Raw genomic sequence first — 14,734 nt, forward strand, 5'->3', positions numbered from 1 at the left:
TTTTTTGTTTTTTGTTTTTTGTTTTTTGTTTTTTGTTTTTTGTTTTTGGAGACAAGGTTTCTCTGTGTAGCCCTGGTTGTCCTGGAACTCATTCTGTAGACCAGGCTGGCCTAGAACTTGGAAATCTGCCTGTCTCTGCCTCCCAAGTGCTGGGATTAAAGGTGTGCACCACCACCGCCCAGCTTCATAGGTGTTTTTAAGCAACTCTAAATGAGATATTTTTCTTGATTTCCTTTTTTATAGTTTAACTACCGACATAAAGGAAAGCTACTTCCTGACTTTTGTATATTAATTGTGTATCCTGCTACTTTACAGTGTTCACCTGCACTTCTGTAACTCTTTGGAAGTGTCTCATTTTACCTAGTCCATCCTCTCTGAGTTCAGTGGTTGAAGGAGCTAAGTGTGGGCTGTGTTACTCTGCTGTAACTCGTACTTATGATGGCTTAAGTGTCACTTCTGCTTTTGTGTGAACACCTTCTTATTGGGGATCTCGCTTTTGAGAGCTTACACTTCCAGTGTGGCTTACTTTGGAGAGAACAAACAATGGTACCTGTCACCACAAAACCACACCCTACAAGAAAAGGAAACAAGGAAAGGCCAATGGGATGCCATTCTTACATATAAATCAGAAAATTGTACTACTATAAGTTCTGCTATTGAGTTATGGTTTATTTAGGGTCAAAGTTGTAAATAAACCCTGTGGAGGAATGGAGCAGGGAGAGGGGGAAATAGAGGAGAGACAAGATTAAATAAACCAAAGAAAGTATAAGAGTAAAAAGTGTAATGAAGAGAGAGAGGGAAAAGCAGGAAATCAGAAAAATAAAATGAAGAAAGGCTCTGTGATGGTGAGCAGACCCATGATCAAAATGAGATGAATAGATAAGTGAAGGGGAAAAAAGAGGAAAATTAAAATCTGATAGCTTCTTAAAGTTAATGTGTTCAAAACACTACTAAAAGTGCAGTAGAAGGAAAAGCTAAAAGGGGTAATGTGGGAGACCAGAAAGAAGAGTGTCCAGGAAAAACAAAATTGTGTAAATGTTTAAAGGAGAATAAAAAATGAATACATAAAGCCTTTTAAAACATGGTAAAATAAAATAACTGTAAATGCCTTTAAAGGGGGATTTGGTACCCAGTTCCTCTCCTCCATGCTGGGATTTGTCTAGCCTGCACTTGAGTTGGTCCTGAGCATGATGTTACAATTGCTGGGAGTTCATGTGTGTCAAGAAAACACTGTTTTCTTGAAGTCACTCACCATCTCTGGTTCCTAGAATCTTTTCTTCTGCAAAGATCCCTGAACCATGAGAGATGAGCATTCCAATGTCTCTTATTCTCTCCCATTGGCTAGTTGTGAGTCTTTGTGTCAGTTGGAATATACAGCAAGAAGCTTCTCTGATGAGGGATGAGGGATGCACTGATCTATGGGTATGGCAATAAATCATTAGCAGAGTAATACTGTTGGTTCTCTCTACTAGGGCCCAGAGGAGATATTGACATTTCATTACTGCTGGGAAAGAAAACAGCTTTCTTCATTTGAGTGACTCCGGTATATTGAGCACACTCCAGGGAGACACTACACCAGTAGTAGTTGACTAGCACAAACTGGGTCAGGGGGTGGCAAAACTTTGGATAGGTGGGAAGGAGCAGGAGAATCTGGGGGGACTTAGGAGAGGGGAATGAATATAATCAGAGGGCATCATGTGAAAGCCTCGCAGACTTAAAGAAAGCATTGTTTAAAAAAAAAGGGAAAACACATGGGAGGAAAAAGAAAAAGGTGAAGGATTAGAGTAAAATCTTTCTGGGACCTTGAAAATGTGAGAATGCTGGTTATATAGATCAGGGAGAAGGTAGATCAGACTGCAGGTATATGCAGCAGGAAGAGGGTGGGTCAGACCCCTGAATATTTTACTTTTTTATAGTTTATGCAGGCACTGAGCCTGTTTGAGGCAAGCATCTGCAATCAGAGCTGTCTTGTCACCTAGTATCTTCTCTTCTTTGCACACCAGGGCCCTCTGCTGGCCACACTTAGCTTTGCAGTCTGTGGTCTGGGTGCGTTCTCCAGGCCTCCCAAGAGTCCTCCATTCACACTTCATAGTGTGGCTAATGTAGCTCAGAGGTTCCTCTTGAGCTCATTGGGTGTAGAAGAAGCAGTCATTCTACTTAGATTTATACAGGTGGATCTGTCTTTCTGCTTTCAAAATCCACTCAGCTTTAAATATCCTGCTGGAGGGATGCAGCTTTAGCTGTCAAAGGGTCTACTGCAACTCCATGGCAGCTTAGTAGCTCCAGAGGTTGCTGTTTGCTGACCTTGGGCTCAAGGCTGTTAAAGGCCAGAATGGCTCTCAGTTGATGAGTTCTGCTCCCAGTCACTGAGGGTAGAACCACCTCTTCCTATACACTTCTCTTCCTGGCCTTCTGCCACATGCCAGCATCCAGCCTTCACATTCCCTACAACTTCCCCCAAGACTGTTTCTTACTCTTGGGGCTAGGGCCAATTGAATCTGATTCCTCATCTTGTGAGTCTTCCTTTTCTTTAACTGCCAAGGTAGCCCTGTTTTAAATGACAGACACCCTTGGGATAGGAGAACGTTTCAGAGCTGGCTGCACTCTCTTCTACTGCTGGCTCTTCCCGCTAAAGAAGTCACTCTCTCAGCAAGACCTACAACTGGAGTTGAGAGTCACGAGAAGTATGGATTTGTCTGTGGTTGGGACTACCAGTATCTTCTCTCCAGAGCCATCTGATTATATACCTTCCAGATGACAATTCTGTTTCTGCTTTCCTGTGCCAGAGAGCCCAGTCACCAGTGCTGTGCTTAGTGTGGCGGCCTTCTGTTTCTCTGCACCTTTCAGATGTCTTGTTGCCCCTTTTATGGATTTCCAAAGCTCTTCCTCTCTTTCAGTAATGGTCTCTCTCTCTCTCTCTCTCTCTCTCTGTCTCTATATCACTCTTCTGTCTCTCTCTCTGTCTCTCTGTCTCTCTCTCTCTCTCTCTCTCTCTCTCTCTCTCACACACACACACACACACACACACACACACACACACCCTGACACTTCTTCATAGAGTCACAGGGAGGTAGCTTCTAGTCTGCATCTGACACGGAAGTTACCTCTTACAAGAAATTTATTTCCATTTTTTTTATTTATTCCCTTCCCTTTTCTTCATCACTTAATCATCTATATCCTAAGAACATTCTCTTCCACTGTCCACTTTCCAGATCCTGTTGTAAGCATCCTGAGAATGGGGGAAGAAAACCACAAAGATGCAAATATTTATTTCACAAAGCTGGGAAGACATATTGAAATCCTCACTTTGAGATCTTTGTCCTAAGTAGTGGAAGTAATTTCCTGGCCTTAAGTGACTGCTACTCTAAAAAGAAAGCCCTGGATACATGGCAGGGAGGCAGGATTTCATAGATTTCCCAGCAGCCATCCCAGCAACCACTGTTTCCTTATTTGCCTCTGCCCAGAGCATCTTGTGAAAATGCCCCCTTCAGAGTGTCTTAGGCTTAGTGTTTGCAGGTCCTAAGGACAGTGGAACTGGGCTTTATTGAGTTTAAAAAATGATAGCCTCCAGCCCCTGTTCATACAACAACACCCAACTCAATGAAAAAGATAAGAAAGGAAGAAATAAAAGAAAGATGAAAAGAGGGAGGAGGGAGGGAAGGAGAAAGGAAGAAATAAATGAGGTAAGGAAGAAAAGAAAGAAGAAATCAAGCAATCTCTCTCATGATTCTTCAGTTTATCCAGCATGCAATGTGTTGGAATTCCTGTCAAAGCGTTCAGCTGCTCCTGCCAGAAAACCCAATGGGAGTACTCATAGAATCCCCAGAAAAAGTGATCATAAAGAGCTCATGTACGGGAGGCAGAGACAGGCGGATTTCTGAGTTCGAGGCCAGCCTGGTCTACAGAGTGAGTTCCAGGACAGCCAGGGCTCCACAGAGAAACCCTGTCTCGAAAAAAAAAAAAAGAAGAAGAAGAAGAAGTTCATGTCCACAGAGCTAGAGAGATAGTTCAGCAGTTAAGAGCATTGGCGGCTCTTCCAAAAGACCCGAGTTCAATTCTCAGCACCCAAATTGTGGGAGACCATGTCTCAAAAACTAAGGTAAAGAGCAATTGAAGAAGACATGACCAACCTCTGACCTCTACACCCAAGGCCCACCCCCAACTCACACACACACATCCAAGGTCTCAACAAAAGATGAATAGAGTGAAGAGTCTACCCACATGCCACTGACATTTTATGGTGTGCTTGTACGTCCTCTGTACAGATGAGGAGATGCCCAGGAAGCTGAAGACACTTGCTTAAGTGATAAAGAGCACAGCTAGTGTGTGAAGCTGAGCAGGAGCTTCTGCCTTGCAGTATTAAAGACATTAACTGGAAAGGAGCTAATCCTTGGCTTCTCTTCTTACCACTTCTTTGGACCTGGAACAGTTCTTGTCTTAGTTAGGTTATTGCTGTAATAAAATACCATGACCAAAAACAACTTGGGGAAGAAAGGGTTCATTTTAGCTTAGAGCTTGTAGTCTATTATCTAGGGGCTTCAAGACAGGCACTCAAGGAAGGAATTGATGCAGAGGCCATGGAGAAAGCCTGCTTACTGGCTTGCCTTTCATAGCTTGCTCAGTGTGCTTTCAGATGCACCCAGGACTATCTTCCCAGGGATGAGTTGAGCCTGCCCACATCAATCACCAATCAAAAAAGTGCACCTCAGGTTGCCCATAAGACAGTCTGTTGGGGACATTTTCTCAGTTGAGATTCCCTCTTCCCAAATAACTCCAGCTTGTATCAAGTTGACATGAAGCAAGTCAGCACTGGTCTCTTTTGGGAAATAATTGATTAAGTAATTAGATAACTAACTATAACTGAGAAAAAGGATAAGTTAATTAAAAGCACAATTTTTCAAAAAGGTAGACCTTTTTTTTTTTCCACGAGGGGAGGTTTATTAAGAGAGTGGGAGAGCGGGAGAAGAGAGAGAAGAGTAGAGAGGTGGAGGCCGGCCATGACCACGTGGAGAGAGGGGGAAGGGAAGGGGAGATGGCAACCTGCAGGCGCGGGGTCGATGGGCCAAGAGAGAGAGAGAGGAGGGGCCAAGCAGCCCCTTTTATAGTGGGCAGGCCTACCCTATGGGGAGGAGCACACCTGGCTATTGCCAGGTGACTGTGGAGGTAGAGTTACTAACAGATTACTAACATTCCCACATTTTGGTTTAATTTTAAAAAATTAGAAAGAGGTGATGGCGAAGCAGGAATAGGGCTGTAGTGAAATCTGGATACTTCCTGCTGACATTGGGAGTGATGTGTCTTTAGGGGGGAACTTAGAAGAATGGATATGGGGGTTTTTTGTCCGGTCTTAGGGGAGCTGGCTGTTTTCTGTTGTCCAGGGTCTATGGAGCCATCTGAGGATAGGCCAGAAGGAACAGGTCCAGTAGAAGCAGCAGCTGTGTGTGTGGCAGGAGATGGAGCATTTGGAGGTTGCTTCTCTGGATCTGTTTTGGACGCACCTGGACTTAACAACACATGTAGGAAATAAGATTAAGAACACTTGGAGAAAGAATTTTTTCTAAGATGTACATTTGAAACCCAGAGAGGGATCCCACCCTTTGTTATAGGTAGTAAGTGGGAATTTTAGGCAGATGTACTTATCTGGATGGCATCCATGAGCGGTAGATCTGAGTGGGTTTCCTGTAGCTTATAAGTTTATAAAACAGATAACAGAATGAGTTAACACAAGTAGTCTTTCAACTGAGTTTAGGTAATGAGGTAACAGATAATATCTGTGAAAACTTAGCTGTCAATGTAGTCAGAAGTCTGAGAAAGAGTAAACAACAATCTACCAGTTATATATTATTTTTAAAAAATGACAGAGTCCACTAGCCAACAGTTCCCGTGGTTTCCATAGTTTCTTGGGCGAAGTCAGTCTCGCTTCCAAGCGCAGAAGCCGCAGGGCTTTTTTTCTGTGGAATGGATACACGTGACGTGAGAAATGACTTACCTTGTTTTAGCCAAGTCATTTGACTCAGGGTATCCAGTTGTGTTTGTCCACATACAGTCTAGGCTGTATGTTCTAGGAGTCCAGCGTCCAGGTCTTCTGAAACCATCTTGGGCTAACTGTTAGAGGCTTTGGGCATTCTATCAGCCATAAACTTAAAATATACGATTAGCAGACTTCTGACAAGATTGAGAGCCATAAGGATTGGTTGTAACTGAATAAAAATCCATCAAAACGGGTTAGGAAAGAGTCTTAAGTAACTTTGGCAGATTGCATAGGAAGAGAAAAGCACATTTTTGTATTAGCAAAGAAGCATTTTGGTTAAGACAAGAATAAGAAAGCTGGCAATAGTAGCATATGGTATAGCTGGCGGGTTAGAGCTGGGAGCCACAGATGCCGTGGGCAGGTCTGCTGGTGGCAGCAGGGCGGGACTTCCTGTTAGCAGCTGGAAGCTGTTGCCCAGTGTCTCTGGCAGCAGTGAGTAAAGAAAAGCAAGCATGTCCTGTATCACTCCAACGTTAGTTTTTATGGCGGTATAGGTCCCAGGCGGCAGGATGTAAGGGGAAGACCCAGAGCAGAGCTAAGAACCGCAGAGGGAAGGGACCAGGCGAACTGGGGGACCGGTCACAGTCGCAGAGGAGGCGAGGGGAGCTAGCTGGGCCCTGGACCCGCTAGCTTTCCAGGCAAACCGATGGAACTGAGTGTGTCCAGGAGGCTGCAAATGACGAAGGAGGCGAAGGGAAAGGTCACGAAAGGCTTTCCCTTGGGAGAGACACAGTGGGGCAGAGCCGGTGATCCTGGGAGAAAACAGTAAATGCTCACCCGTGGAAGAGACATGTTGGAGACTGCATTTGGAGCCGGTGCTCCTGAGGGAGAGAGAACAGTCTGTCCAGGCCTGGCCTGGGGTACTCAGCTGCGAGAAACTGTCTCGAGAGGAGAGGGGAAGTGTCTCATCCAAGGGGAGCAATCGTAGCAGTCCAGGCCTGGCCTGGGGTACTCAGCCATGAGAAACTGTCTCGAGAGGGAGAGGTGAAGTGTCTCATCTAAGGGGAGCCATCCTAGAGAGGTTCAGAGAAGGACAGGGTTTGTTCTAGCTCAAGAAATCTTTTTTGGGACCTTGTGGGCAGTTACCGTGTGGTGTTTATCCTGTCCGGCCACAGCAGCTGAGGTCCCCAAAGTCTTCGTATCCCGGGTTTCGGCACCAATAAAAGGATTTTCACGTGTGCAGCTTGGGACAGATCACACAAGACTAGATGGTTCCACAAGGGGAAGTTTATTAAGAGAGTGGGAGAGCGGGAGGAGAGAGAGAGAGAGAGAGAGCAGAGAGGTGGAGGCCGGCCATGACCACGTGGAGAGAGGGGGAAAGGAAGGGGGGAGGGGAGACGGCAACCTGCAGGCGCGGGGTCGAGGGGCCAAGAGCAAAAAGGTAAACCTTAAAAACAGTGGTTTTTTTTTTTTAAATCATAGGAGTAGCTGTGACAAGTCATATATAAAGGTGATATTCTTCCGTCTTAAAACATAAAATTAAGTCATCATCTGTTGGTGATTCATGTTCAAGTAGTCATTGTAAATTTCTATAAAGTAATAAACAGTTACAAAGAAAATATATAAGCATGGTGACAAACAGTCCTTTGTCACCTAATATGAATTTTTCATCAGGTGTCCCTAGAAAAGCGGCAGGTATCAGTTTCTGGTTTCTAATGTGGGATACCATAGAAGCTCTTCAAAAGTGGGGTTAGAAATCTTCTTTCCATTTTCATGCCTAAGAGTGATGAGGTGGTTTCTCTGCTGGCTGACCACAGCTCTGATCTGCTTAACATTGCTTGGTTCATAAATAAATCTTAATTTTCCATCTTATCCATTTTCGTAAACTCACAGAAAATTGTCTCCCAGGGGAGTCAGGCTCAGAACTCCATAAAATCCACTCTATCTTCTAAGAGACAAAAGATGCTAGTAGCTTCCTGCTTAAAAGGAATTTATTTCATTACAAACAATTGTCAATTTTATTTTGGAAATTAACCCCTGGATGAATGCTTTTTAATGGAATTATTACCATCTGGCATTAGTTATCTTTGTATTTGAAAATAAATACTGATGCCAAGAAAGACTGCTTCCCTGCACCCCTACATACATGCATAGCTTACCTCCTCTCTGAGAAGCACAGATAGCCTCCAGAAAAGCCATATCCTTTTCTTCTATCTAGATAATGTTTTTTTCACAATACCTGTAGCTTTTCACTAGGAAAACTTTGTTAAATTAAATTAAAATCAGAAAATCTATGTCTAAACTACCAGGTTATGTTTTAATAATTACCAATGCTTACAACCTTTCTCTTTCAACTTTGGTTGGTAGTTGACTGGCTGGCTGGCTGGCTGGCTGGCTGGCTGGTTGGTTGGTTGGTTGGTTGGTTGGTTGGTTGGTTGGTTTTTTAAATAGAATGCTACACTGTAGTTCAGACTATCCTAAAAGTTACTATGTAGCTGAGACTGACCTAAAATCATGGCAATCCTCCTGCGTCAGCCTCCTTACTATTGCAATTACAGGTATCAGCTACCCCTCACCCCATTTCACTTAAACATCTAATATCAAGTGTCACAGAAAAAAATGTGATAGTGGCCCCAAAGGGAAATTTAGAGCTGTTCTCTGAAAAAAGCCATTCCAGACATTCCATAACAGCTGGCTAGTCAACCTGGAGCAGAGGCAGTGGAAGAAAGGCCAAATGAGTGATGCCTGTTTCCCTACCTTCATTCATAGTAGTGTCCTTTACTGAGCCAGACCTGGAGCTGGGTGCACATGTAACCTTTGCTTTGTTTGATGCCTCCCCCTGCTTTGTGAGGTGAGCATCTACTTCATTAGTAGATAAGTGGAGAGATGCTCGGAGTTTGAATGTTTTGACAAGATCACACAGAATACAGGAGCAGAGTCACACATTCTTCTCAGTGTGACTGCAGAGGGCATGAAGCGTGAGGCAGTTGTGGAGATACACATGAGTGTTTGATGTCTTTCCATTGTCACTGACAGCACTTTCAGTGGGGAGCTAAGTTACGCATGCAAGATTTCCTTCCTTTTTAATTTTTTATTATAACACGTGACATCAAGAAAATTGGGTGAAATCTTATGTGTTTGTACCTAATACACAAAAACTAGTTTCTAATATCATTCTTCAGTAAAAAGAAGCAAACTCCTTTAGGTAAATGTCTGACTGTGGGATGGAAGCAGAGTGAAGAGCCTGGAGTGTCTCACAGTGCCACAAAGTAGCAAGTGCTCAAAAGCAAAAGCAAACAGATCTGAGTCTGTGAAAGAAGCACACGTGGAAAGAGCTCCTAGTAGGCAAAGCAATTAAATAAATAAAGTATGATTAATTTATAACTCACTCAAAGCATTAGCTAAATATCCATAAGTCCATACAGTAAGGATCTGGCATGTAAAATTGATAAGGAAGCAAACAGATGGGGAAAAGGGATAAATCTCCTGTGCAGAAGAATTCCAAAAATGTAATATGTAGCTTTTCCATTCCCTAGGAGGTGGAACATAACAACTCTCACTTTCAGTGTAATCTGGACATAGTGACTTGTGTCCAATTAGTATATATGGAAAGAATCTTTAGAAAATAAATTAATAAATAATAATACAGTGGAGCATGAAGAACACTACCTCAGTCATGTTTGAGGTCCACATCAGTGGGTTGTCATGTTAGAAGTATGTGCAGTTTATAAAGTGTGATAAGGATGATACTTTATTGCCATACCATTCCCCACCTAACCCCATAACCTTGGTCTAATTTTGAGCAAAATATCAAACAGAGCCTAACTAAAGCTCCTTCTACAAAATACCCAGTTGTATTTCTCAAAACCGTCAAGAGTACCACAAAGCATCCTGTGGTCAGTTGCCTTGATATGTATAAATAAGTCACCCAATGTTTTTTAGCATTTTATATTTCCTATGCCTGTTTGCATTTATAGCAGGATGAGAAAATCATCTATTGTGTGTGAAGAGCAGACTCCATGTTGGTCCCCTTCTGTTTATAAGGCAAAGCAAATTTGTATCTTTTCCCATCAGGTTTATAATTGGAGATTTGCTGGATTCAGAAAATGACATCTTTGAGAAGTCCAAAGAGTGTGACCCTTATGGATCAGAGGAGTCACAGAAAGCCTTTGACCATGGCACAGAGCTCATCCCATGGTACGTGTTGTCCATCCAAGCAGATGTGCACCAGTTCCTATTGCAGGGGGCCACAGTCATCCACTATGACCAGGACACACATCTCTCCGCCCGCTGCTTTCTCCAGTTGCAGCCTGACAATAGCACCTTGACCTGGATGAAGCCTCCCACTGCCTCCCCAGCTGGTGCCAGACCCAAGCTTGGTATGCTTAGTAACATGGCTGAGCCTGGCAAGTTCCCATCACTGGGCAACGCTGGGGTGAACGGCCTGGCAGAGGGAATCCTGGATCTGTTTTCAGTGAAGGCTGTGTACATGGGACACCCTGGCATTGATATACACACTGTGTGTGTCCAGAACAAACTTAGCAGCATGCTTCTGTCAGAGACAGGGGTGACGCTGCTCTATGGGCTTCAGACCACCGACAATAGATTACTGCACTTTGTGGCGCCAAAGCACACAGCTAAGATGCTTTTCAGTGGATTGCTGGAGCTCACTACAGCTGTGAGAAAGATAAGGAAGTTCCCTGACCAAAGACAACAGTGGCTTCGGAAACAGTATGTCAGCCTCTATCAGGTAAGGGATGATGCATCCAGCCCTCTCCCTTGATTTGCACAATCCTCAGGACATACTCTTGGCGTATGTCAGTTACACCTGTATACACTTGGGCAGCTTTCCTTAACCTCCCAGGGCCACAATATCCCTGTCTAAAAACTGGAAATTAGCTGAATTTGTGCGTAGGATGTCTATGAGACTTGACAGAGCTCACAGTGTGTAAAAACAAAGTGTAAATTATTATGCGTGTCTGCTCATGGCAGGTCCTCTTGCTATTCTGTGTGAAAACAGTGACTGATCAATGCTCTTCTCACATCTGGACAGGAACCCACCCGTACAACTGAAGGTCTCAGCTGAAAACACCATAAGTCGTACATAGTGGCACATGCCTATAATCCCAGCACTTGGGAGGATGAGGAAGACTAAAGAGACGGCTTTATTTCATTAACTCATCCAATCTGGCTTCTTCCTAAGCGTGTAACCTGGGAGACGTTTAATTAGTTAGTGTGACATCTATGCCCCAATGCTAGGAAAGTAGAAAGATCACAAAACACCAGGAGGTTGAAGACATTTTTGAGAACTTTGTTCAGTTCACTGCACATACAGTCCCTGTGTTGGTGGCTTTTCTCATCATTGGGACAATGTGCCTGGAAGCCACAAGTTAAGGATGAATTTGCTTTAGCTCACAATTTGAGGGGACAGTGTGCTGTGTGGGGGAAATCATGGTAATGGGGTTAAGGCAGCTGGCACTGCATCTGCAGTCAGAGAGAAGGATGCTGCGGTTGCTCAGCTCACTTCCTGCTGCAGTTCAGAACCCCAGTCCACAGGGTAGTGCTGCCCACATTTAGAATGGGGCCTAATTCCACAGTTAATCCCTTCCAGTCCCTCGTAGACTTGCCCAGAGGGATTGTTTGTTTGTTTGTTTGTTTGTTTTTTCTTCCAACTAGCTCTTCATGCTTGAAGCTTCCTGTGGGACATGCAGGAAGCAGATATTTCTATTTCCATTTTAGATAAACTAACTAGACCAGGCTTTGTGATATATAACATTCAAATACCAATTGAACGACTTACATACACATATTAACACAACACTCTGCCATGAACTAGTACCAAAAAAGAATAACTATTTATTTCATTAGTTAAACTTTTTGGACATCCGTGTGATTTTCTCCAAAATTATGTTAACAGCCCTATACGTGCATTGCTTTATCCCAAGTTTGGAAAAGTATACATAGAAAATAAAAAACATTTCTTTTCAACTTCAAAAATGTAATGTAATGGAAACCAGGGAACTATGTAATGATGTTCATGTGGAAAGTGGAAGAAACACAGGCCCCTTAGCTTTGGCTTACACTGTCAAGGGCAAAGCTAGGGGCCACAGTCCTGAGTATTTAAATGGAGTTGTGAGCAGCTGGGAAGATTAAATATAGCAATATCATGTAAGCATCTTGGTTGTAAGAATGGACAGAAGTTACTCACTATATGCTGGGGGGCGGGGGGAAAGAGAAATTAACCAAAGGGTGTGAATTAGTTTCATGGTCTTCATAGAACAGAAATGCCAGCATCTTAAAGTACATAAATTTTTCTAAAAATATTTAGTTTTTGTTTTTTGTTTGTTTGTTTTTACCAGAGACAGAGACATGGCTGTCCTGGAACTAGCTCTGTAGACCAGGTTGGCCTGCAACTCAGAGATCTACCTGCCTCTGCCTCCCGGGTCTCGGATTAAAGGTGTATACCACCACCACTTGGGATTTGCTTTATTTTTACTTTTTTTTGTTTGTTTGTTTTTGTTTTTCGAGACAGGGTTTCTCTGTGTAGCCCTGGGTGTCCTGGAACTCACTCTGTAGACCAGGCTGGCCTCGAACTCAGAAATCCGCCTGTCTCTTATTTTTACTTTTTAATTAATTATGTATCGCTGTGTGTCTGTATGTGGGTGGTGTGTGTACATGCAGGGGTCAGTCAAGGCCAAAGGCATTGGATTCCCTGGACCTGGAGTTACAGGAAGTTTTGAGTTGCCATGTGGGTGTGGGCAACCAAACTCTTGTCCTACAGAAGAGCAATCCGTGCCATCTCTCCAGCCCGCTGAGGATCTTTATTTTATTGAATCTGTTTCCTAACCATCAACTTCTACACAGTTTGCTAAAACTAAGAACGTGTGTCCACTCATAAACATCCTTCATTCACAATTTTTTAAAAGAGAAAAGAAAGTATCTCTTTTACTCATCCCAAACATTTATTATTTTGTATAAAACAACTCACACTGTATTTTAGTTTCCAGAAAGCCTCCTTGAAAGATTAAACAAAAGAATTGTCTTCTCCTGGCCTGGTTTTCTTGGGTTTCTTTTTTAACTTTTTTTTGAGATTATAATTTAATTACAGCATTTCTACCTTCTCTTTCCTCCCTCCAACACCCCTATATAGTCCTCCCAACTCTCCTTCAATTTCATGACCTCTTTTATTTTTTTAATAATTTTTATCATATGCATATATGTATATACACGTATACTCTTAAAAATAACGAGTTCAGTCCATATAGTGCTACCTGTACACATAGTTTCAGGGCTGACCACTTGTCTCTGGACAAACAATGTTGTCTTCCCTAAGGAAGACCGTCCCTCCCACTCCAGGCTTTCCTCCTTTGCCTATAGTTCTTTGTGTAGAGTTAAGCTCCTGGCCTGGTAGTCTTAAGAGTAAACTTTGCACCATGTTGGGATATTCTGAAATTAAGAAAACTGAAACAGCAAAGATTGATTATGCTGATGATTCTTTCCACATGTAACCTATAGCAAGCAGGTCTGTTAAAAATTTAAAGATACACAAATTTAAAACAGGTCAACAGACAAAAGTTCTACAAAACTTCTTCCAGTCTTAAGAGTCTGTTCTTCAATGAGGTTGTGTAAGTCTATTTGTTGGTTTGTGTTAGGTGATATGTATTCAGTTTGGTGTATCCAGAACAGTTCATTTGCTTGTACTGCTTTCAGGAGGCCTGTGCCTGGTGGAATGATCACCATCCATAGGTACTGTGGCATGTGCCTATATATTTTCAGCTACTGTGGAGACCAAGGTGACAGGATAGTAGCTGGAAGTTGGCCTGGACAACAGCAGAAATTTGTGTTTAAAACAACCTCAGGAGGAAGATTCTGATTTTTTGTTTTGTTTAGTTTTTTTGGGGGGGGGTGACTCATGCATCAATCACTGGTTAAGAGAGTGTATTCTCCACTTTGACAGGTCCATCAATATCTATTAGAAAATTGATAAAGTAAAAGTCAAAAATGGAAGAACTAGACATAAAAGTCACAGATATAAGTCACATTATAGGAGATCATCTAAAGACTTCGGTATCAAGTGTTCATGTTGCACCCTGGATACAAAAGATGGAGTTCATAGATAAGTCGTAAGAGCAGATAACCATTAACCACTAGGGTAAAGAAACAAACATGTACACACAAAAATCATCTTTATTATCTGCATATTGTTTTCAGTGAATCAAAATCTATTTACAAGGCCTGGAGAGATTGCCAGTGGCTAGAGCACATGTTGTTCTTGCAGAGGTCCCAAGTTCAGTTCCTAGAATCTACATTAGAGGCCTACAACTGCCTGCAACTTCAGCTTCAGAGCATCTGATACCCTCTTCTGTGCTCTAGGCCAATGGCACACACACACACACACACACACACACACATACTCATTTTTTAATCTATTTACAAATATTTTCTTGGAAGTATAAAGAAGGGCTACCCTTAAAAGGTTACAGTGTACAAACATAAAAAGGTAGATAGATAGATAGATAGATAGATAGATAGATAGATAGATAGATAGACAGAATTTTTTAAAAGCTACAGGAAATAGTAAAAGGAAATAAATTTGATGCACTCTGTCAATTAAACTCCACCCCAGCCCCTAATTTGCAAAGTCTTAATGAATTTTCCCACAGTGTTAGTTTCTGAATAACTTCTGAGACCAGGATGGGAAGTGTTTTGGGTTTGGTTTGGTTTGGTTTGGTTTGGTTTGGTTTGGTTTGGTTTGGTTTGGTT

At 42.6% G+C, this 14,734-nt stretch overlaps 1 protein-coding gene across 1 annotated transcript in view; it reads left to right on the forward strand.

Annotated features, from left to right (window-relative positions):
- Plce1 (phospholipase C epsilon 1) overlaps positions 1–14,734 on the forward strand; it is a 248,841-nt gene that overhangs the window by 171,366 nt on the left and 62,741 nt on the right. Inside the window, exon 7 of the mRNA XM_028773472.1 lies at positions 10,046–10,721. Coding sequence (XP_028629305.1) covers positions 10,046–10,721 — 676 coding nt within the window. The remainder of the gene's footprint in view (positions 1–10,045; positions 10,722–14,734) is intronic.

This window comes from Grammomys surdaster, unplaced genomic scaffold (genome assembly GCF_004785775.1).
Source record: "Grammomys surdaster isolate TR1022 unplaced genomic scaffold, NIH_TR_1.0 229, whole genome shotgun sequence".
Lineage (NCBI taxonomy): Eukaryota > Metazoa > Chordata > Mammalia > Rodentia > Muridae > Grammomys > Grammomys surdaster.